At 69.2% G+C, this 15948-nt stretch overlaps 1 protein-coding gene across 1 annotated transcript; it reads left to right on the top strand.

Moving 5' to 3' along the window:
* The first annotated feature begins 6392 nt into the window (after window positions 1-6392).
* RBFA (ribosome binding factor A) lies at window positions 6393-14858 on the top strand. Its single transcript, XM_037509661.2, has 8 exons — window positions 6393-6519; window positions 8102-8372; window positions 9880-9922; window positions 10342-10518; window positions 10701-10813; window positions 11517-11601; window positions 13432-13502; window positions 14205-14858. The coding sequence occupies exons 1-8, from the start codon at window positions 6393-6395 to the stop codon at window positions 14392-14394; spliced, it is 1077 nt and encodes a 358-aa protein (XP_037365558.1). The 3' UTR covers window positions 14395-14858.
* Window positions 14859-15948: the final 1090 nt, after the last annotated feature.

The following is a 15948-nucleotide window of genomic DNA, read 5'->3' as shown; positions in this document are numbered from 1 at the left end:
ACCGAAGGACACTGCTGAGGGGAGCAGCAGGTGGCAGGAGTGGTCTGCGCGCCATGTGGGACCCTCCTCCGGTGGCCGGGGAGCAGCCGGGGATCAAACCCGCGCCGCAGAGGCCGCGGTCAGCATTGCAACCCAGTGCTCAACCGCTGCGCCACCGGGGAGGCCCTCCCCCCCTTATTTCTGTGTCGAAGTACTGGGGTGCAGGCCAGAGGTGTGGGGGTGAGAGGATCCCCCAGGGACAGAGTGGGAAGCAGAATACGCAGATCCACTGAGACACACTGCTGAGGGGGCAGTGGGGAGACAGGAGAGGTCTGGGGCGCCCCGTGGGTCACTCCCTGGCCAGGATGGCATCCAGGCCGTGACCGCCTGAGCCTTAACCCCAAGGCCACTGGGGAGGCAGTTTTGGCTTTTTTAAAGGCCAGGACAGGTTTTGTTGTTTGTATGCAAAAACAACCTCACGCTGCTGGATTTCCTCCACTCACAGGAGGGGGCTTGGGGCCTGCAGTGCCCTCGTCGCCACGAGCCCGGTGCTCTCGGCCGCCACCCAGGCCCTGCGGGACGTGGGGCCAGTATAGTTCAGGCCTCCGGGCAGGCGGCCGCTTGGGCACTGGCATCTGTGCTGGGCAGGTGCCAGGGGTGCGGTGGGGCTCAGGAGCACGCGGGAGGAGGCCCAGCAAGGGTGCACCGCTGTGGCCGGGGGCTGACGTCACAGACTGTTACAGGTGGTGCCAGGATCGAGAGCCCCAGGGGACATGCTAAAAAGTGGGGTCAAGCAGCTGATAAGGGGTATTAGTGGCTGCAACAGGGGGTGCAGATTCAGCTTTTCAGGACTCAGCATGAGGGGTCAGTGGATTTTGGCCCTCAAGGCACCCGTCTTCCAGAAGGCTGCTGTGGTCTCTGAAGGTGGAGGCCTCCAGCAGCCAACCTTGGAGAGAAAGGGTTCGAGGCTTTGTGAGTAGCCAAGCGGCTGACACTGTCTCAGGCTTTGCTGCCGTTGCTGAGCTACGAGGGGGCCGTCCGTCGGGCCAGTCACCAGCTGCAGCTGCTGTCTGAGTGTCTCTTGCCTGGTGCTGCATGTGCTGGGGCGTCCCGGCCGCTCATGGAGATCTCCTGCTGCATCCTCTGCTGGCTTCGTGAGCCGGAACCTGGCCTGGAGTCCGGTTGCCGTGGGTCCGCAGTGGCGAGAAGACGCCATCTTAGCTGCCTTTGTTGAGGGCTGGGACACGTTGGCTGCGGCTTTGGGTGAGGTGAATGGCCATTTGTGGCCTCAGTAACTTTGTTTTTCCCTGGTTTGTTAAATAAATCCCTTTGTTGTTGTTCCCTGAGCCTGAGCAGTCTTGCGATGTGGTGAACTATTGCGGTGTGTCCCTGGCCAGCTTTAGTGCCCCTCGCTGCTGGGTATCACACCCACTTTCTTTGCTGGCCTTTCCCAGAGGGGGTCCCGGGATCTTTAACAGCTTCCGTGGACTTCTTGGCTGCTTTTCAAAACAAGATGCTATAGCCCCATTCTCTTTCGATGGAGGGAGACCCCAGACACCCCAACTGCTCACCCAGAGTTTTGGTTCTGGGGACCACAGAGGCCTGCCCAGCAAGGCGTTGTCTCCCTGCTGTCCTCCCTCTGCAGAGCGGCCCTCGCCCTCCCGGGTGCCTGGGGGGCCTCACACACACTGCAGGGTGGGCTGAGCCGTGGGGCTCCCTGAGCTGCCTGTGTCTCCCCAAATCCTCACTGAGTGGCAGCCCACCTGTCTGCTGGCCCCGGTGGGAGCCCCCGCGTGGCAGCGCAGCAGAGCCAGCTCCAGCCCTTGGTAGTGGGTGGGGCCTCAGCCCCTGGGAGGGGGAGGTGCTGCAGGGAAGACAGGGCTTCAGGAAGGGCCTGGCTGGCGAGTCTCCGGCTGCGCAGTCGGTGCAGGAGGCCTGTCCACTGCTTGGGGCGTCTGGTCAGCTCTGGGGCGCGCTTCTGGGGAGCTTGCCTTGGCGGAGCAACGGAGTTGCGCCGCCTACGCAGTCAGGTAGGGATGGGGTTGGCTGTTCCTGGAACTACCTGGCATGGTGTCATGGCGGCTGAGCAGGATAGTTCTCTTGTCTCCCGAAGGCGGTGGGGTTCTGGGCCACTTGTGTGTCAGGGCCACTGTGACCCCCACATCGCCCCACGAAGGTCGAGCAGCCAGGCCCCAGCTGGGCAGGCATCACTGTCTTGAAAGCCTTCCTCCAACTCCCCTCTGCAGCCCGGGACAGGCGCTCGGGCCCAGGCTGGGCATAGGAGTGGGAAGGAGACCCACAAAGAGAAGGCTCCACCCCCCCCTCAAAGCCCAGAGGCTGTGCTGGCTGAGCAGGAGAAGCCCGGGGTTCTCAGCCCCACTGGACGTGAGGTGCCCAGGGCTCTAGCAGGAGGCCACAGCAGGGTGAGGCCGTGGACGGGCCAGGCAGCACCAGCAGCCGGCTGTGCCCCTCGCCCATCGGGCCTTTCCAGGCCCCATCTGGGTGTCCGCAGCCCCGCTGGCTTCCCCCTGGCTGCCCAGCCCCCTGTCCGGGCCCTGGCCCTGCCCGACATCGGAACCACGCCCTACAAGGGGCGAACGCAAGGCTGAGCTGAAGCGTTTCTGCCTCCTCGCCAGCACCTGTGAACCCCTTACAGCCTCCCTGCCCGCTGGTCCTGTCTGAAGGAGGAGTCCGGGCCCTCTTTGCCTGCTCTCTGAGTGTCCACCAGCCTTCTTCCTAAGGGCCCACGATGAAGTGAGAAAACACGAGCTGGTGAGCTCAGGGGGGGCTGCCCCAGCTGAGTGAGGCCGCAGGAGCGAGCAAGAGCAAAGTCTCATCCAGAGACATTGGATGAAAGTGAAATTCTCATGCTGGCTTTGCCGTTTTGAGAAAGAGCAGCAACCCCGTGTCCAGCTGTTCTGTGGACAGTGGACAGCGCCTGGCGCAGGCGCCCATGGCCCCAAGTGGGTCCCCACCATCCGGGACAGAGGTGTTGCTCCTCCCTGCCACTCCGGTGCTGAGAGGCTGGTCGCGCCCCGGGTCACCAAGGGAGGGTTTATCCCAGGAAGTCCAGGAAACAGTAAGAATGTAAAACACTATTTCTAAGGTAGAACCAGGGGCCACTTAAAGTTAAAAATAAAGTCGCACATTTGTCAGAGGCCTCACATTAGAAGGAAGAAGGAAGAAAATGTGGCCCCGGGGCCCCTTACCACCAGCTCCCGTGCTGGCTTTATATTTATAGTGGTCCCCCCGCCCCCCACTGATGCAGCCAGGGGTCAGGGCGGCCTGCCCTTCCCACCTCCCGACCCAGTCTCCGAGCTGCTCTGTGCCCCCGCCTGGCTGGTCTGGCTGGGTCCAGAGGCCTGACCTCGGCACGATGGTGGGCCAGGCATGGGCCCGGGGAGCCGGGCAGGCCGGGAGCCCTGGGGCTGAGTGGTGGCATGTCCATTGGCAACCCTGCCGCACCCCGTTCTCCAGAAGCTGCCAGGGGTCAGGGCAGGTGTAGCCCCCTCCCCCAGTCAATGCTGGGGCCAGGATGGTGCCCCGATTCTGCTGGACTGACATGGGAACCCACTGTCTGGAGCAGGGACAGAGCCTCCATGCGGCCGGCAGGGCGTAGACTCCTGGCCCTGCTCTGGCCATTCAGCTAAGGGGCCAGGAGTGCCTGGACTGCCTGCTGCACGGGAGCATGCTGGCCTGAGCCGGAGGAGCCTTGCTGAGTCCGCTGCTGCCCAGTCCCTAACCTTGGCAGGAGCTAAAAACAGGAGCCCATCAGGGCTGCGCCCTGCCCCCTCTGATGGGGGCGCGGTCCAGCTGAGAGGCGCACTTGCCAGGCCTGCTGCGCGCTCCTCCGGCTGTGGGGCTGGGCCGGGACAGCCTGGGCCTCAGTACCTGCTCCAAAGTAGGGAGCAGTGCCTCAGCAGCCCAGTCCAGCCCCCTTGCAGCCACTCAGCTGCCTCCCCGGGAAGCGGACCAGAAGGGGGTTGGGCCTGCCGCACGGGCACCCATGTGTGCTCTGACAGTGTGCTGACTTCTCTCTTTTTTTTTTTTTTTTAAAGTCTTTTTTTTTTTAATAGAGGCATGTTTTATTTATTTATTTATTTATTTAATTTGTTTGTTTGTTTTGTTTATACATGCGCTGGGTACAGTCAGAAGCGGGGGAAGGTGAGAGAATTCACCAGAGTCAGAGCGGGGAGCAGAGCAGGCAGAAGGACCGAAGGACACTGCTGAGGGGAGCAGCGGGCGGCAGGAGGGGTCTGAGCACCATGTGGGACCCTCCTCCGGGTGGCCGGGGAGCAGCCGGGGATAGAACCGGCGCCGCAGAGGCCGCGGGCAGCTTCGCAACCCAGCGCTCACCCGCTGTGCCACCGGGGAGGCCCATGCTGACTTCCCTTGTTGCAGAATGTTCCTTAATTACCGCCTCAGTGTAATTGCCAGGTCTGTACCAGGTGCTGGCCATGCAAAGGGCACCTGTCATGAAGAGCTTCTGCTCTCATGGGGCCAGGTGTGCAGGTGTGTCTGCGCAGAGGAACCAGGCGGTCAGTGTGTCCAGGAGGAAAATGTTTTACTTGAGGGACTGGGAGCACTGCCCTGTCCTGCCTCCCCTCCAGCTGGGGTCTGCAAGGCCACACCCGAGGGTGCCTGCTGGCTGGGGCAGCGCTGGCCACCTGCGCTATCCGGTGTCTCCGGGGAGCAGCGGGCTGAGCCCTGTGTGCCGAGCCTGGCAGGCAGGGCCTGTGCCCATCCCTGTCCTCCGCTATTGCTGCAGGATGACTGGAAAATTCCCCATCCCTCAACGCCTACAGCCGGAGATTACCAGAACCAAAAATAACAAGATCCCACAGCTTGTGGCACAGGCAGCGGCCGTGATTGAGGCCCGGCCCGGCCGCGGGGCCGGGAAGCGAGACAGCGAGGCAATTAGAGCAACACTCGCTGCGGAGTGAGAAGCACCACATGCGCCGGCTCTCGCTCTTCCCTCTCAAGCTGGACCCTGGCCAAGTTATGCAACTGCGAATCTGGATCCCAGAAGGACACGCACGCGGGCCCGCTGCTCCGGGGAACACCAGGTCTCGCGCAGACAAGGCCCAGGCGGCGGGCGGGCACCGTGCCCGCTCTCGCCACACCCTCCAGCAATGTGCCTGCCTGCGGGGGGTGCGTGCAGGGGCTCCCCAGCTGGACCCAGGGGTGGCCCCGTGCCCCCGGAGCTAGATTTCCCCTGCGAGAGGGGTCTTGGGGGTGTTGGGGGGGGCCGAGCTGGGGTGGGGGAGAGTGGCCAGGGCAAGCCCAGCCGTGAGGGGGTGCGGGGGCTTTCATCCGGCCCAAGTTTCAGGTTTTGGAGGCTCGGGCTGGGCAGGGGACGCAAGGCGTGGTACGGGGTAGGGGTGAGCGGGGAGCAGTGCCTGGGGTGGTGAGCGGTGTGGAGATGGCCGTGGACTGCAAGGGGGAGCCCGGGGCATGGAGCACAGGCCGTGGTGGGGGCGGGGCATGGGGCATGGAGCACGGGTTGGGGAGTGGTGCAGAGTGAGGGGCGCGGGGGCCAGTCAGTCCCCGGAGGAAGGCCAGCGCGTCTGCAGTCCTGGCTGGGGAGTGCACCTGGCCCTGACGCATTTCTCGCATCACCCCTCCAAGTGGCGAGCAGATGAGTGCTGAGGACCTGTGTGGAGCAGGAGGACGCCCCGCCAGGTGATAGGAGCAGAGGGGAGAGCGCAGTCCGCCTGCAGCCTGTGTGGGGGTTCTCGGCCTCATGCCCACGGGGGCCCAAGCAGGCCCCCAGGCCTCTGCGCTGTGGCATCTGTCTGCCCTCGCAGGACCTGGTGAGCGCGGCTGAGTCGGTGGAGAGGCTGGGCCTCCTGCCTCGTGGGGGTGCCTGGCTGAGACCCCCTGCATCTGTGGGGAGGCCGCTAGCCAGCTGAGCAGGTGGGGCCCCGCGGGCAGCAGCAGCCCTGGGGCAGCCATCCATCCCTCTGCGCCGACAGAGCTGGACTACCACCAGCTCAGACTCCAGGGCAGCGCGCCGGAGCAGGGGTCAGTAACTCCTGAGCCCTGCCCACCGCCGCCCTTGCTGGGGCTGGAGAGTGTCACCCCGACCCCTCACATCGGCAGCCTGGCACCCCAGGCCCAGTGGCAGATGATGCAGAGCCTGGTGGAAAGCATCCTGGCTTGTGTTGGGGCCTCTCCCTCCCGCACGAATGCCGCTGCCCCCCGCGTGCGCTGGGGCGTCAGCAGGCTGCAGCCTGGCCAGCGTGGGGACACCGTCCCGCCAGTCTTGAGTGTGTGGGAGCTGCTGTGTGCACAGACTGGCGAGGACGTGCGCCCCAGCGCCCGCTAAGCGCGTTGCTTCTCGCAGAGCTGAGGCTCAGGACTCAAAGCCGACCTGGCCATTCAGCTCCGATCCGCAAAATCTGTCTCCGGACATGCCGGCCCACCCGCTGGCCTGGCTCGCAGCCCCCAAAGCTGGACTTGGCCGAGTGCCGCGGCCACACCGCCGCCTCCTGGGGGAACCGGCTCCTGGGACTCCCGGGGAAGGGGCGCCGGGCAGGGGTGGGATTTCCGGGCCTGCCGGACCTGAGGGGCTGCGGTGCCTCCGCCAGAGCCACGCAGGAAGCCCAGCACCCAGGGGAGGGCGCTGGCGGGGGCGCCGCGGAGGGGCCGGGCGGCGCGGGCTCCCCGCAGGGCGGCCCGAGCCAGGCGGCCGCGGCGGCAGCCACGCCCGGGCGGAGGGCGCTTGGGGCGCCCCCGCGGAGCCCGCGCTAGCTCGGGGTGCAGGGCCCGCCCCGTCTGAGACGCTCGCGCCCGCGGAGGGGCGGCAGGATGGGCCCGGCCCCTTCCCGCCCCCCCGGAGGCAGCGCCGGGGAGCCCCGGGGGCCCTGAGGAGACCCGCGCGAGGGCGCCCGCCAGCTCCGCGCCCCGCGCCGCTGCCCCTCAGGGCCTCGCGGACGCCCGAGCGCTGTGCGCGGCCACCCGGGGGAGCCGAGCCCGCCGCGCCCCGCCGGGCCCCGCGCTCCTCGCGCCCCCCGCGCGCTCCTCCGAGGCCGACCCGCCGAGCGCCGCCCGCGCAGCACCGACGCACGCGCGCCCCCCCGCCCGCGCGCCCCCCCCGCCCCCCCGCGCGCCCCCCCCCCCCCCCCCCCCCCCCGCCCCGCGCCCCCCGCCCCGCGCGCCCCCCCCCGCCCCCCGCGCCCCCCCCCGCCCCGCGCGCCCCCCCCCCCCGCGCGCCCCCCCCCGCCCCGCGCGCCCCCCGCGCGCGCCCCCCCGCCCCGCGCGCGCCCCCCGCGCCCCCCGCCCCGCGCGCGCCCCGCGCCCCGCCAGTCTCCGCCCCGCGCCCCGCGCGCGCCCCGCGCCCGCCCCGCCCCCGCGCCCCCCGCCCCGCGCGCGCCCCCGCCCGCGCGCCCCCCCCGCCCCCGCGTCCCCGCCCCGCGCCCCGCCAGTCCCGCCCCGCGCGCCCCCCCCGCCCCGCGCGCCCCCCCCCCGCCCCGCGCCCGCCAGTCTCCGCCCCGCGCCCCCCCCGCCCCGCGCGCCCCCCCCGCCCCGCGCGCCGCCCCCGCCCGCGCCCCCGCCCGCGCGCCCCCGCCCCGCGCGCCCCCCCCGCCCCGCGCGCCCCCCGCCCCGCGCGCCCCCCCCGCCCCGCGCGCCCCCGCCCCCGCGCGCCCCGCCCCGCCAGTCTCCGCCCCGCGCCCCCCCCGCCCCGCGCGCGCCCCGCGCCCCGCCAGTCTCCGCCCGCGCGCCGCCCCCGCCCCCCCCCCGCGCGCCCCCCGCCCCGCGCCCCCCCGCCCCGCGCGCCCCCCCGCCCCGCGCGCCCCCCGCCCGCGCGCCCCCCGCCCCGCGCGCCCCCCCCCCGCCCCGCCAGTCTCCGCCCGCGCGCCGTCCCCGCGCGCCGCCCCGCGCGCCCCCCGCCCCCCCCCGCCCAGCGTCCTCCGGCCGGCGCGCCCCCCGCCCCGCCAGTCTCCGCCCCGCCCCGCCTCCGGCTCCGCCCCGCCGGCCCCGCCCCGCCGGCCCCGCCCCCGCGCGCTCGCCCCGCCCCCGCGCCGTGGGGCTGCGTCACGCCGGCCTCGCCCGCCCCCCGCCCCCCGCCCCCCGCCCCGCTAGCCGGCCGTTCGGCGCGCGCGTCGCCCCGCCCTCACAGCCGCCCCTGCCCTTCGCGTCGCCCGCACGCACGTCGCTCGGCTACGTCACGCCGCACGCGCATACGCCGCCCACGTCGCCCCGCACGCGTCGCCGGCTCCGCTGCCGCGGCCATGTGGGCGGCGGCCCGCGCGCTCGGGGGGCCCCGCGCGTGGCTCGGCGGGGCTCGGCGGCCGCCACGCGGGGCCCCTCCCCGCCCGCGCGCGGGGCCTGCGCGCCTCGCCCGCCGCCGGCGCCCGGAGCCCGCTCGGGAAGTTCGCCGCCAGGACCAAGTACGCCGGGCGGGCGGGCGGGGGCGCCGGGCCGGGCCCTCCCGCGGGAGCCGCGGCGGCGCGGGGACCTGGGGCCGCGGGGGCCGGGGGCTCCCGCGGTCAGCGCTGCCCTCGCGGCCCGGCCGCCTCCGCGCCTGCGCCGCCGTGGCTCGCGCTCCCCGCGGGCCGTGTGTGTCGCGGGGGACGCGGGGGACGCCTGGCCGGCCGTGCCCGCCGCCTGCCAGCCCGGCGGGCCGAGCGCGGCCTCCCCGCGAGGCGCGTGTGTCCGTGGGGCGCGCCCGCCCCTGCCGCGGCCGCCCCGACGGCGCCGCCTGTGCTGCTGCCGCCCTGCAACGCCGTGCTCAGAAGCCGGGGTGCGGGGTTCCACGCGGCCTCGCCTCTGCCCTGCCCGACCGCTGATGTCGGGGTGCGCGCCTGTGACAGCTGACAGCCGGTGTCCGTGACCCCTCGTCCGCTGGCCCGTGCCCCGGGCACAGGGTTGAGGTTTGGGGGCGAAGGACCTCAGAGGCTCCTTGATGCATCTCCAGGGCTCGGGGCATCGCGGGGTGAGGCTCATCCCCTGTGCGTGACCCCCCTTCCGTGCTGTCTTCTTGGGGGGACAGTCCCCACGTGCACCCCACCTTTAAGGGTTGGGGAGTCGTGTCCACGCACTGGCGGGGTCCTGCTGTGAGGTGTGCACCTCCCATGGGAGCTTGAGGTCTGCAGGTGGGGTCGGCCCAGGTGTTTTGCTCAGCCAGCCGCGGCTTTGGCCTTGGGAGCTCTGCGCTGGGCTCCTGGCCACGTCCTTCCCTCACGCCGCGCTCTGCATTTGGGGGTATTTTTTTTAGCACTTCCAGTTTGGTGCTGCAAGCTGCCCCCTCCCTCCATCAGCCGTGTCTCAAGGGCGCGTAGATGCCGCCTCCTGGAGAGGCCTGGGAACCAGGAGCTGGGTGTTTTCATCACTGCGGGGTGTTTTTCTTTTCGGTCTTTTCAGGAGGAAAAGCAAAAATACACGTATGCGCTGATCTGTGTATGTGCTCGCCTCCAAGTGCTTCTGAGCCTCCAAATGCTTCTGGGCCTCCAAATGCTTCTGGGCCTCCAAATGCTTCTGAACGTCCCCACCTGTGAGGGGAAACCGGGTTGGGTCCAACAGTCGCGCTGCCTTTCCCTCCACCCCTGGCACCGCCCGGTCTGTGCAGGCCCCGCCCTGCCCACCCCTGCCCTACCTGCAGGGGTGCGGGGCTCAGGCCCTCAGGCGCAGCAGCGTCTGCAGAGCGGTGCTTCAGCAGGTGTATTTTCAAAATCCTCTTTCTGCCTCTGGCGTGAGAAAGGGACTTTAGTTAAAAATTGAGCCTGAGTCAAAGCCGACTTTTCATCCCCTCAAGACCCCTGCTGTCAGCGGCACGTCTCACGTCCCCGGTGACGGACTTCCGAAGGGTAGTCTCTCAGACACGGTCACGGGACTTGTGTAACTTTTTTTCTTTAAGTTGCTACTAGCAGCCAACCTGGCTTTATTTCCTCCCCACAGAAAAAAGTTTTGGTACGAAGGCCCTTCCTTGGGCGCCCACTTGGTGAGTGCCGGGCGGTGAGGCGCTGCTTTGGCCTGTTTTGGCCAGCCTGAGGCACGGTTGCCCCCCCATCTGCACATAGACGGGTGCGCCTGAGATGGCGGGGGGTGGGGTGGCGCAGCATGGGTCTGACCCAGCGAGAGCCTGTGCCCAAGCTCTGCGAGGCAGGCCGGGCCTGGCCTGGGCGCTGCTCGGAGGCTGTGACTGTGCTGGCACCCAGAACAGCGGGGCCACACTGTAAGGGCACCCAAAAGCTTCCTTTGGGAAGCACCACTCCCTGGCACCACATCCAGCCTTCGAGGGGTGCTGGGCGAGGCCTAGAAGGGTCTGGGAGTGGAGGTGGTGGAGAGCGGGCTGGGGCCACGCTGGTGGGGAGCACCAGGCAGGGAGTGTTGGCCTGACGCCGCCCACCTCCCCTGCAGACGCCCGCCCCGCCCCCGCTGTCGGCCCTGCCCCAAGGCTCCCCCCGGAAAACCAGGAGGGGTGACCACGTGCGCCTGAGGGCCCTGAACGGCCTCCTGCACAAGGCGCTGGCCGAGCTGCTGTGCACCCCAGGCGTGAACCCGCAGCTCTGCGACGGGGACGTGGTGCTCTCCAAGGTGGGCCTGCTTCCGGGCTGGTGGGGTCGTGGGGGCTGTGCCACGAGGGCCAGGATGCTAGATCGGGTCGTGGGCCTCTGAGGACGGAGCTGGCCCTTCCCCTTGCCCCGGGGGGGGGGGGGGCGCTGGAGACAGCTGGGCCCACGGTGACCCTGAGGCTGAGATGACAGACTGGCCCCCAGGTCTCCCTGGCCGCAGACTTCTCGGCCTGCCGTGTGTACTGGAGGAGCGCCCGCCCCGCCGAGCACCACGCCAGCACCGGGGCTGCCCTGCAGAGGAGCGCGCCGCAGCTAAGGTGAGCCCACGCTGTGCCCCGAGCTTCCTGCTGTGCCCTTCCCGCCCTCTCTGAAGGACAGGCCTGGCGGCGTCCCCTGGCCTTTCCCGGCGTGACTTGTGCTCTCGTGCCAGCAGCCCGGCCTGGCGGGTCAGTGAGACCCTGCCTCAGGGCTCCTGAGGTCCTGCACAAGGACCCAGGTAAAGCCACCTCATGTCCTGCCACACGCCCCTCCCCGCCTGGGCGGGGGGAGTGTCCCCCGCAGCCTCCGCCCCTCGCTCGCCCATACCATCCGGGGGCGCACGTGTGCCTGCTCCGACCCTGGGTGCTGTGTCCCTGGGCCGGGGGCGCAGGCGGGATGCGCGCCAGGAGAGGCTGCGCTGCCGATGACTCCAGCGTGGGCCTGCGGCTGCCGCAAAAGCAGACAGAGCCAGTCGCTTCAGAGAAGACGCCTGCTCACACTTGCCGTCCCTGACGCGGCTCACGATTTTGGGTGAAAGTCAGAATTCAAGGGCACTTCAGGCCTCCTGCCCTGAGCCCACGGGTCCTGGAGGAGGGGGCCGCCCTGAGGGCACCTTGGGGGTGGCCAGCCTTCCACAGCCAGCGGCCTTTCCGAAGGCCGGGGGCGGAGCTGGTGCCCAGCCGGCTGCTTCACCTGCTGGCGTGGGGTGGGGGCTGCGCAGTCTGGCCTGGTGTCCCGAGCTGTGTCGTCGGCCCTTCCTAGGCACCTCCTGGCGTCTCTGCAAATCCTCAGGAACGTGCCCCCGATCGTGTTTATGCAGGACAAAGGCGATGCGGCGCAGGCCCAGGTGAGGCTTCCTGCGGGCGACTCCCAGGCCTTTGAGCTGCCGCCTGGCCTGCCGGCCCACGGCTGCTGTGACCACTCTGGGGGCCGGTGGCCACGGTGCTGGGCCCACGGGTCCGGGTCTTCTGAGGTGTCTGTGGGGGCAGGCGGGTGGGAGGCTGTCGGGCACACGGGGAGGGGAGGGGGCACGTGACTCAGAGCTGGAGGCTGGGAGGTCACAGCGCCTCTGCCCCTCAAGTCCGCCGTGCCCTCCCTGGGGAATCTGCGGGCTGCCCCTTCTCGCGGGCCCCTCCCGGCTTGGCTGCCGGCCCCTCCCAGCTTGGGCGGGGCGGGTGGCACTGGTCTCTGCACCGTCCATGCCACTGGCCAGGGCGAGGGGCGGCCTGGCTGTCCTGTGCGGGGCAGGAGCCTTTGGGCAGGGGCGGGGCCAGCCCCGCTGCCTTGATGGGCCTCAGAGCTCCGGGTGAGAGCCGTCCGGGCCCTGTGTGGGGCTGGGAAGCGTGCTGGTGGCACTGTCGCGGTGCGCAGGTCCAGGGACGAGCCGGCCTGCGTCCCTGTTGGGGCCTGAGGCGCGTTCGCCTGTGGTGCCTTGTCAGACTTCCGGGGCAGCTCTGTCGGGTGGTGAGCACGTGGACAAGGCCCCTCGCCTGGGTACTGCCCCTCCCAAGCCACGTCACTGTGGGTTCTTGGCGTTGCCGTGGCTCTGCGGCCAGAAGGGCCCTTCGCCAGTGCCCGGAGAGCCTGACGCCACCCCCCCTTTCCGGTCCCGCCACGTGTCTGCACAGGCCACACGAGGCCCCGACCAGGGCGTCTCGGGATAGGCCCCGGGGCAGGGGGAGGGGTGTCGGGGTACCCCTGATGCTGCTCTTGGGACGGGACAGGTGCATCCTACTCCCAGGATGCAGGTGGAGGCAGTTCCCAGTTCTGCCCGGGGCGGGAGTGATGCCATGCGAGCGGCTAGTCCCGAGACGGTGCCAGGGTGATGGTCATGGGACCCACTTACTCTGGCCTTCGGTCTGGGAAGGGTCCAGTGCATGGGTCCACGTGTCCTTGGCCGCTTTCCTGCTGGACAGCCGACCTGTTCTCCCTTTCCTGGGTGTTCTGAAGCGCCCTGAACACTGTGGCTCTCTTGGGGGCACGTCTGTGCTCCTGCTGGCCGGTGCTCCAGGAGCTGGTGGCTGAGGGATCCAAGGTCTGCACCCAGCTGCCCTGGGCTGCCCTTCCACACTGGCTGCCACCCGTGTTTGCGGTTGTGCGCTGCAGAGCTGGGTGGTCCCCGCCTGCCTGTGCGGCCCCACTAGGTGCGTGGTGGAGAGCACGTCCCCGTTTCACTTTGGGGAGTCCAGTGTTTCTGGAATCTTCTGCTGAGCGTTGTCTCTGTGCGTCTGCCTTTCTGGTGGGCCGTCTCTGCCAGGAAGCCGGGCCTAGCAGACGTGGTGCACATGTGGCCCGCGGTGTCCTGGGGGAGGGCGCCCGGCGGCCAGCAGCACCAGGGCGGCTGAGGGGCGGCCGTTCCCGCGTGGCCCACCACGGTGCTGGACCCCAGACCCCAACTGGTGATTTGCCCGTCCTGTTGCATGGGCCCTGTGCCGGGAGGCCGGCGCCCCCCAGATGCGGACCCTGGCAGAACAGAAGTTGTATGAGGCGCGTTAGAAACCGCTGAGTTTATTTAATTCAACTGACGTTCAGCCAGTTTTTTCCTCAGTTTGGCTGAATCAGTTTCACCCCAGTTCGTCGCCGGAAAACAGAGGACCGTCAGGAAATGGGGCATCACCCCTGGCCGGGCTCAGGCCTGCATGGCACCAGCCGCTCTGCCCCTTGTCTTCCTCTTCAGGTTGATCTTTTACTGAGAGCCGCTGACTTTGGACCCCCAGGTGGGAAGGAAGACCCGCTGCAGGACTTGAGGTGAGCCGGTGGCTGCGTGCCTCCTCGGAGGGTAGCCAGGTGCGCCCCCAGGAGCCCCGAGGCCTGTGGCCTCTGCAGTTCGCCAGGCTGGGAGAGGCCACTCTCCGCAGCCTCCACTGCGCGGCCTGTGCTGCTGGTGCCTCCTACTGGCCAGGACCCAGCTCCGGCCAGGGCGCCCCGGGCTGCCTTGGGAAGTGGTGGGTGTTATTAGGCAGAGGGGTGTTGGGGGGACAGTGCTGCAATTTTAAGCCTGAATGCCATGGCGTGCCTCGAGGAATGGGGCGTGCATAACACCTTCGGGGAGGGAGGTCGGGCAGGCAGTCTTGAGGGGCAGGTGCCAGGTGTGATCCCCCTGGCCACGGTGGCTGGCTACACCTCGGCGGCCTGGAGCCCTGGGCTGGCACAGAGGCCAGGCCAGCGGGGAGCCCACTGCACAGCTGGAGCATCCCCGGTGGGAGGCCGCGGGCAGCAAAGGGGGGCAGCTGGATGTCGGCGTGGTTTGCTGCCAGGTGCCCACCACGGTCCTGTCACCGACTGAGTGCTGCCGCGTGCTTCCTACCTCACGGAACCCTGTGGTCCGGCGGCTCAAGAACCTTCCCTTACCAGCTGTCAGGGCTCTCTGGGGGTGCAAGATGGGCTGGCCCCCGCTGCTCACCGGAGCCCATTGGAGCTGGAGGTAAAGGCTCCTCTTCTCCCTTCCAGGGACACCAAGGGCCCGAGGCCACGTGAGGCTCGGGGCTCCCCAGCGCACACCGGTCTGTGCGGGCTCGACCATGAGCTGCTGAGCCAGCAGGTGGCCGCCTACAAGAGGAAGAAGGAGAGCAGGGCCCGGAGGGTTCCGGAGCCGGTGGCTGCCACAGAGGGAGACGACCCCAGCGCGAGCAGACGCTGACCTCTCCCCCAGGAGTCTCCAGGGGACCGCTGGAGCAGGGCCCCCACTCCCGGATTGAGATGGGGAGGCTCGGATGGGAAGGGGGGCGGTCGCCGCGGGAAGGGGTGGCATGACTGACTTTGGGAGCAGGGTGGGCCCGCGCCCTGAGGCCCTAGGGGTTCACATGGTGGCTGGGGGCTGGGTGTGAAGGCGGCAGGGTGTGAAGGGTGGCTGCGTGCGCCCAGGGGCGGGGCTGGCTGCTTGGGCAACGGGAGGAAATAAAGCAAACCCGTGAGCCCGGTGGCGAGACCTTCTCTTGGCGGCTCCGCCCTAGCGCCACCCCCTTGACCTGTGGAGCTGGGAGCTGAGACAGCTCAGCCAGTTGGGGAGGCTGGCGGGGCTGTGCTTTGGGGATGGTCCCAGGAGTGAGCCGCCCCCACCCCGGGCCGGGCCAGTGCCCCCACCACCTTCCTGGTGGGCGTGGTGCCCGGAGTGGCGCTGCAAGCTCCTGGCTCTGGGCATCCAGGCAGTGCCCTGCAGCCTTCTCTGGGTGGCCCCGCCCACCCTCCAGAAATGTTCCAGAGTGGGGGGAGCAGGTACAGACAGGGCTTGGGTCTGTCCGTAGTGGGGCGGTGAGGCAGGGGCCAGAAAGGCGGGTACACACCAGGGGGCCCCGAGGGGCGGGGCCAGGCAGGCAGCAGGCCTGGCTGTGGGGTGATTTTTGTCCTGGCTGGGGGCCCGGCCTGGTCCCCGTGCTGTGGGGCGGGGTCTCGGCCTGGGAGTGTGCGATCCAGGTGGGTGGCTACACGCCCGCCGTGGCTGGGGTAGGTCAGCTTGTTCGCTTCAGGGTCGTGCTTTCCTGGGAGAGGCGTTCCCGCCAGCAACGGGAAGTAACGTGGTCGGTGCGGGCCGCCGCTCCCTGCGCTGCTGAACTGTTCCTCCCTGCCGTGTGCCCAAAGCCATGTGCCACGGGCTCCGCCTTCAGACCAGGAGGCCTGGTTACCCCCAAGCCTTCAGGATCTGAGGCATTTCGCGAGGTCACTCTCGGTGGACTGGAGGACGAGGGCGGGGCACTGGCAAAGGCTGCGTGGGGGCCAGTAGAAGGAACGAGATGGGCTGTGTGCCCTGAGGGTACTGTGGGGCTGCCGCTCCCAACTGGCACAGGGGCAGGGGGATGAGAGGCGCCCTGCGTACGGCGGTTTTATTTGGGTGGGTTTTCTCTGCTACGCACACTGAGTGGGACTCCCCAGGGGCTAGACCCCCCGTCGGCTGCGGTTTCTCTGCAAGGACTTGAGCTTTGGTTCCTTGGCCTTTTCAGGGAGCTTCGGGGTGGGTGGGGCCGTGTGGATTTCGGGGGTGGTGGGCACTGGGACACCTTTGCACCTCGGCTGGTCCCCAGCTCTGTCCTTCCTGGCGAACCCGTGGTCATGTGAGCAATACGTAGTGACTGGATGTCCTAGCACAGCAACTCGAGGACGTGGGACCAACTGGAAATCAGGCTGCGCAGCCGGAGAGCACCTGGCAGGAGGGGGCATCCTGGCCGGGGTGGGGGGCGCCCCCAGGGAGCAGGTGGCT

This window comes from Talpa occidentalis, unplaced genomic scaffold (genome assembly GCF_014898055.3).
Source record: "Talpa occidentalis isolate TD23 unplaced genomic scaffold, MPIMG_talOcc4v2.1 talOcc4.13, whole genome shotgun sequence".
NCBI lineage: Eukaryota > Metazoa > Chordata > Mammalia > Eulipotyphla > Talpidae > Talpa > Talpa occidentalis.
This window is presented reverse-complemented; position numbering and strand designations above follow the sequence as displayed.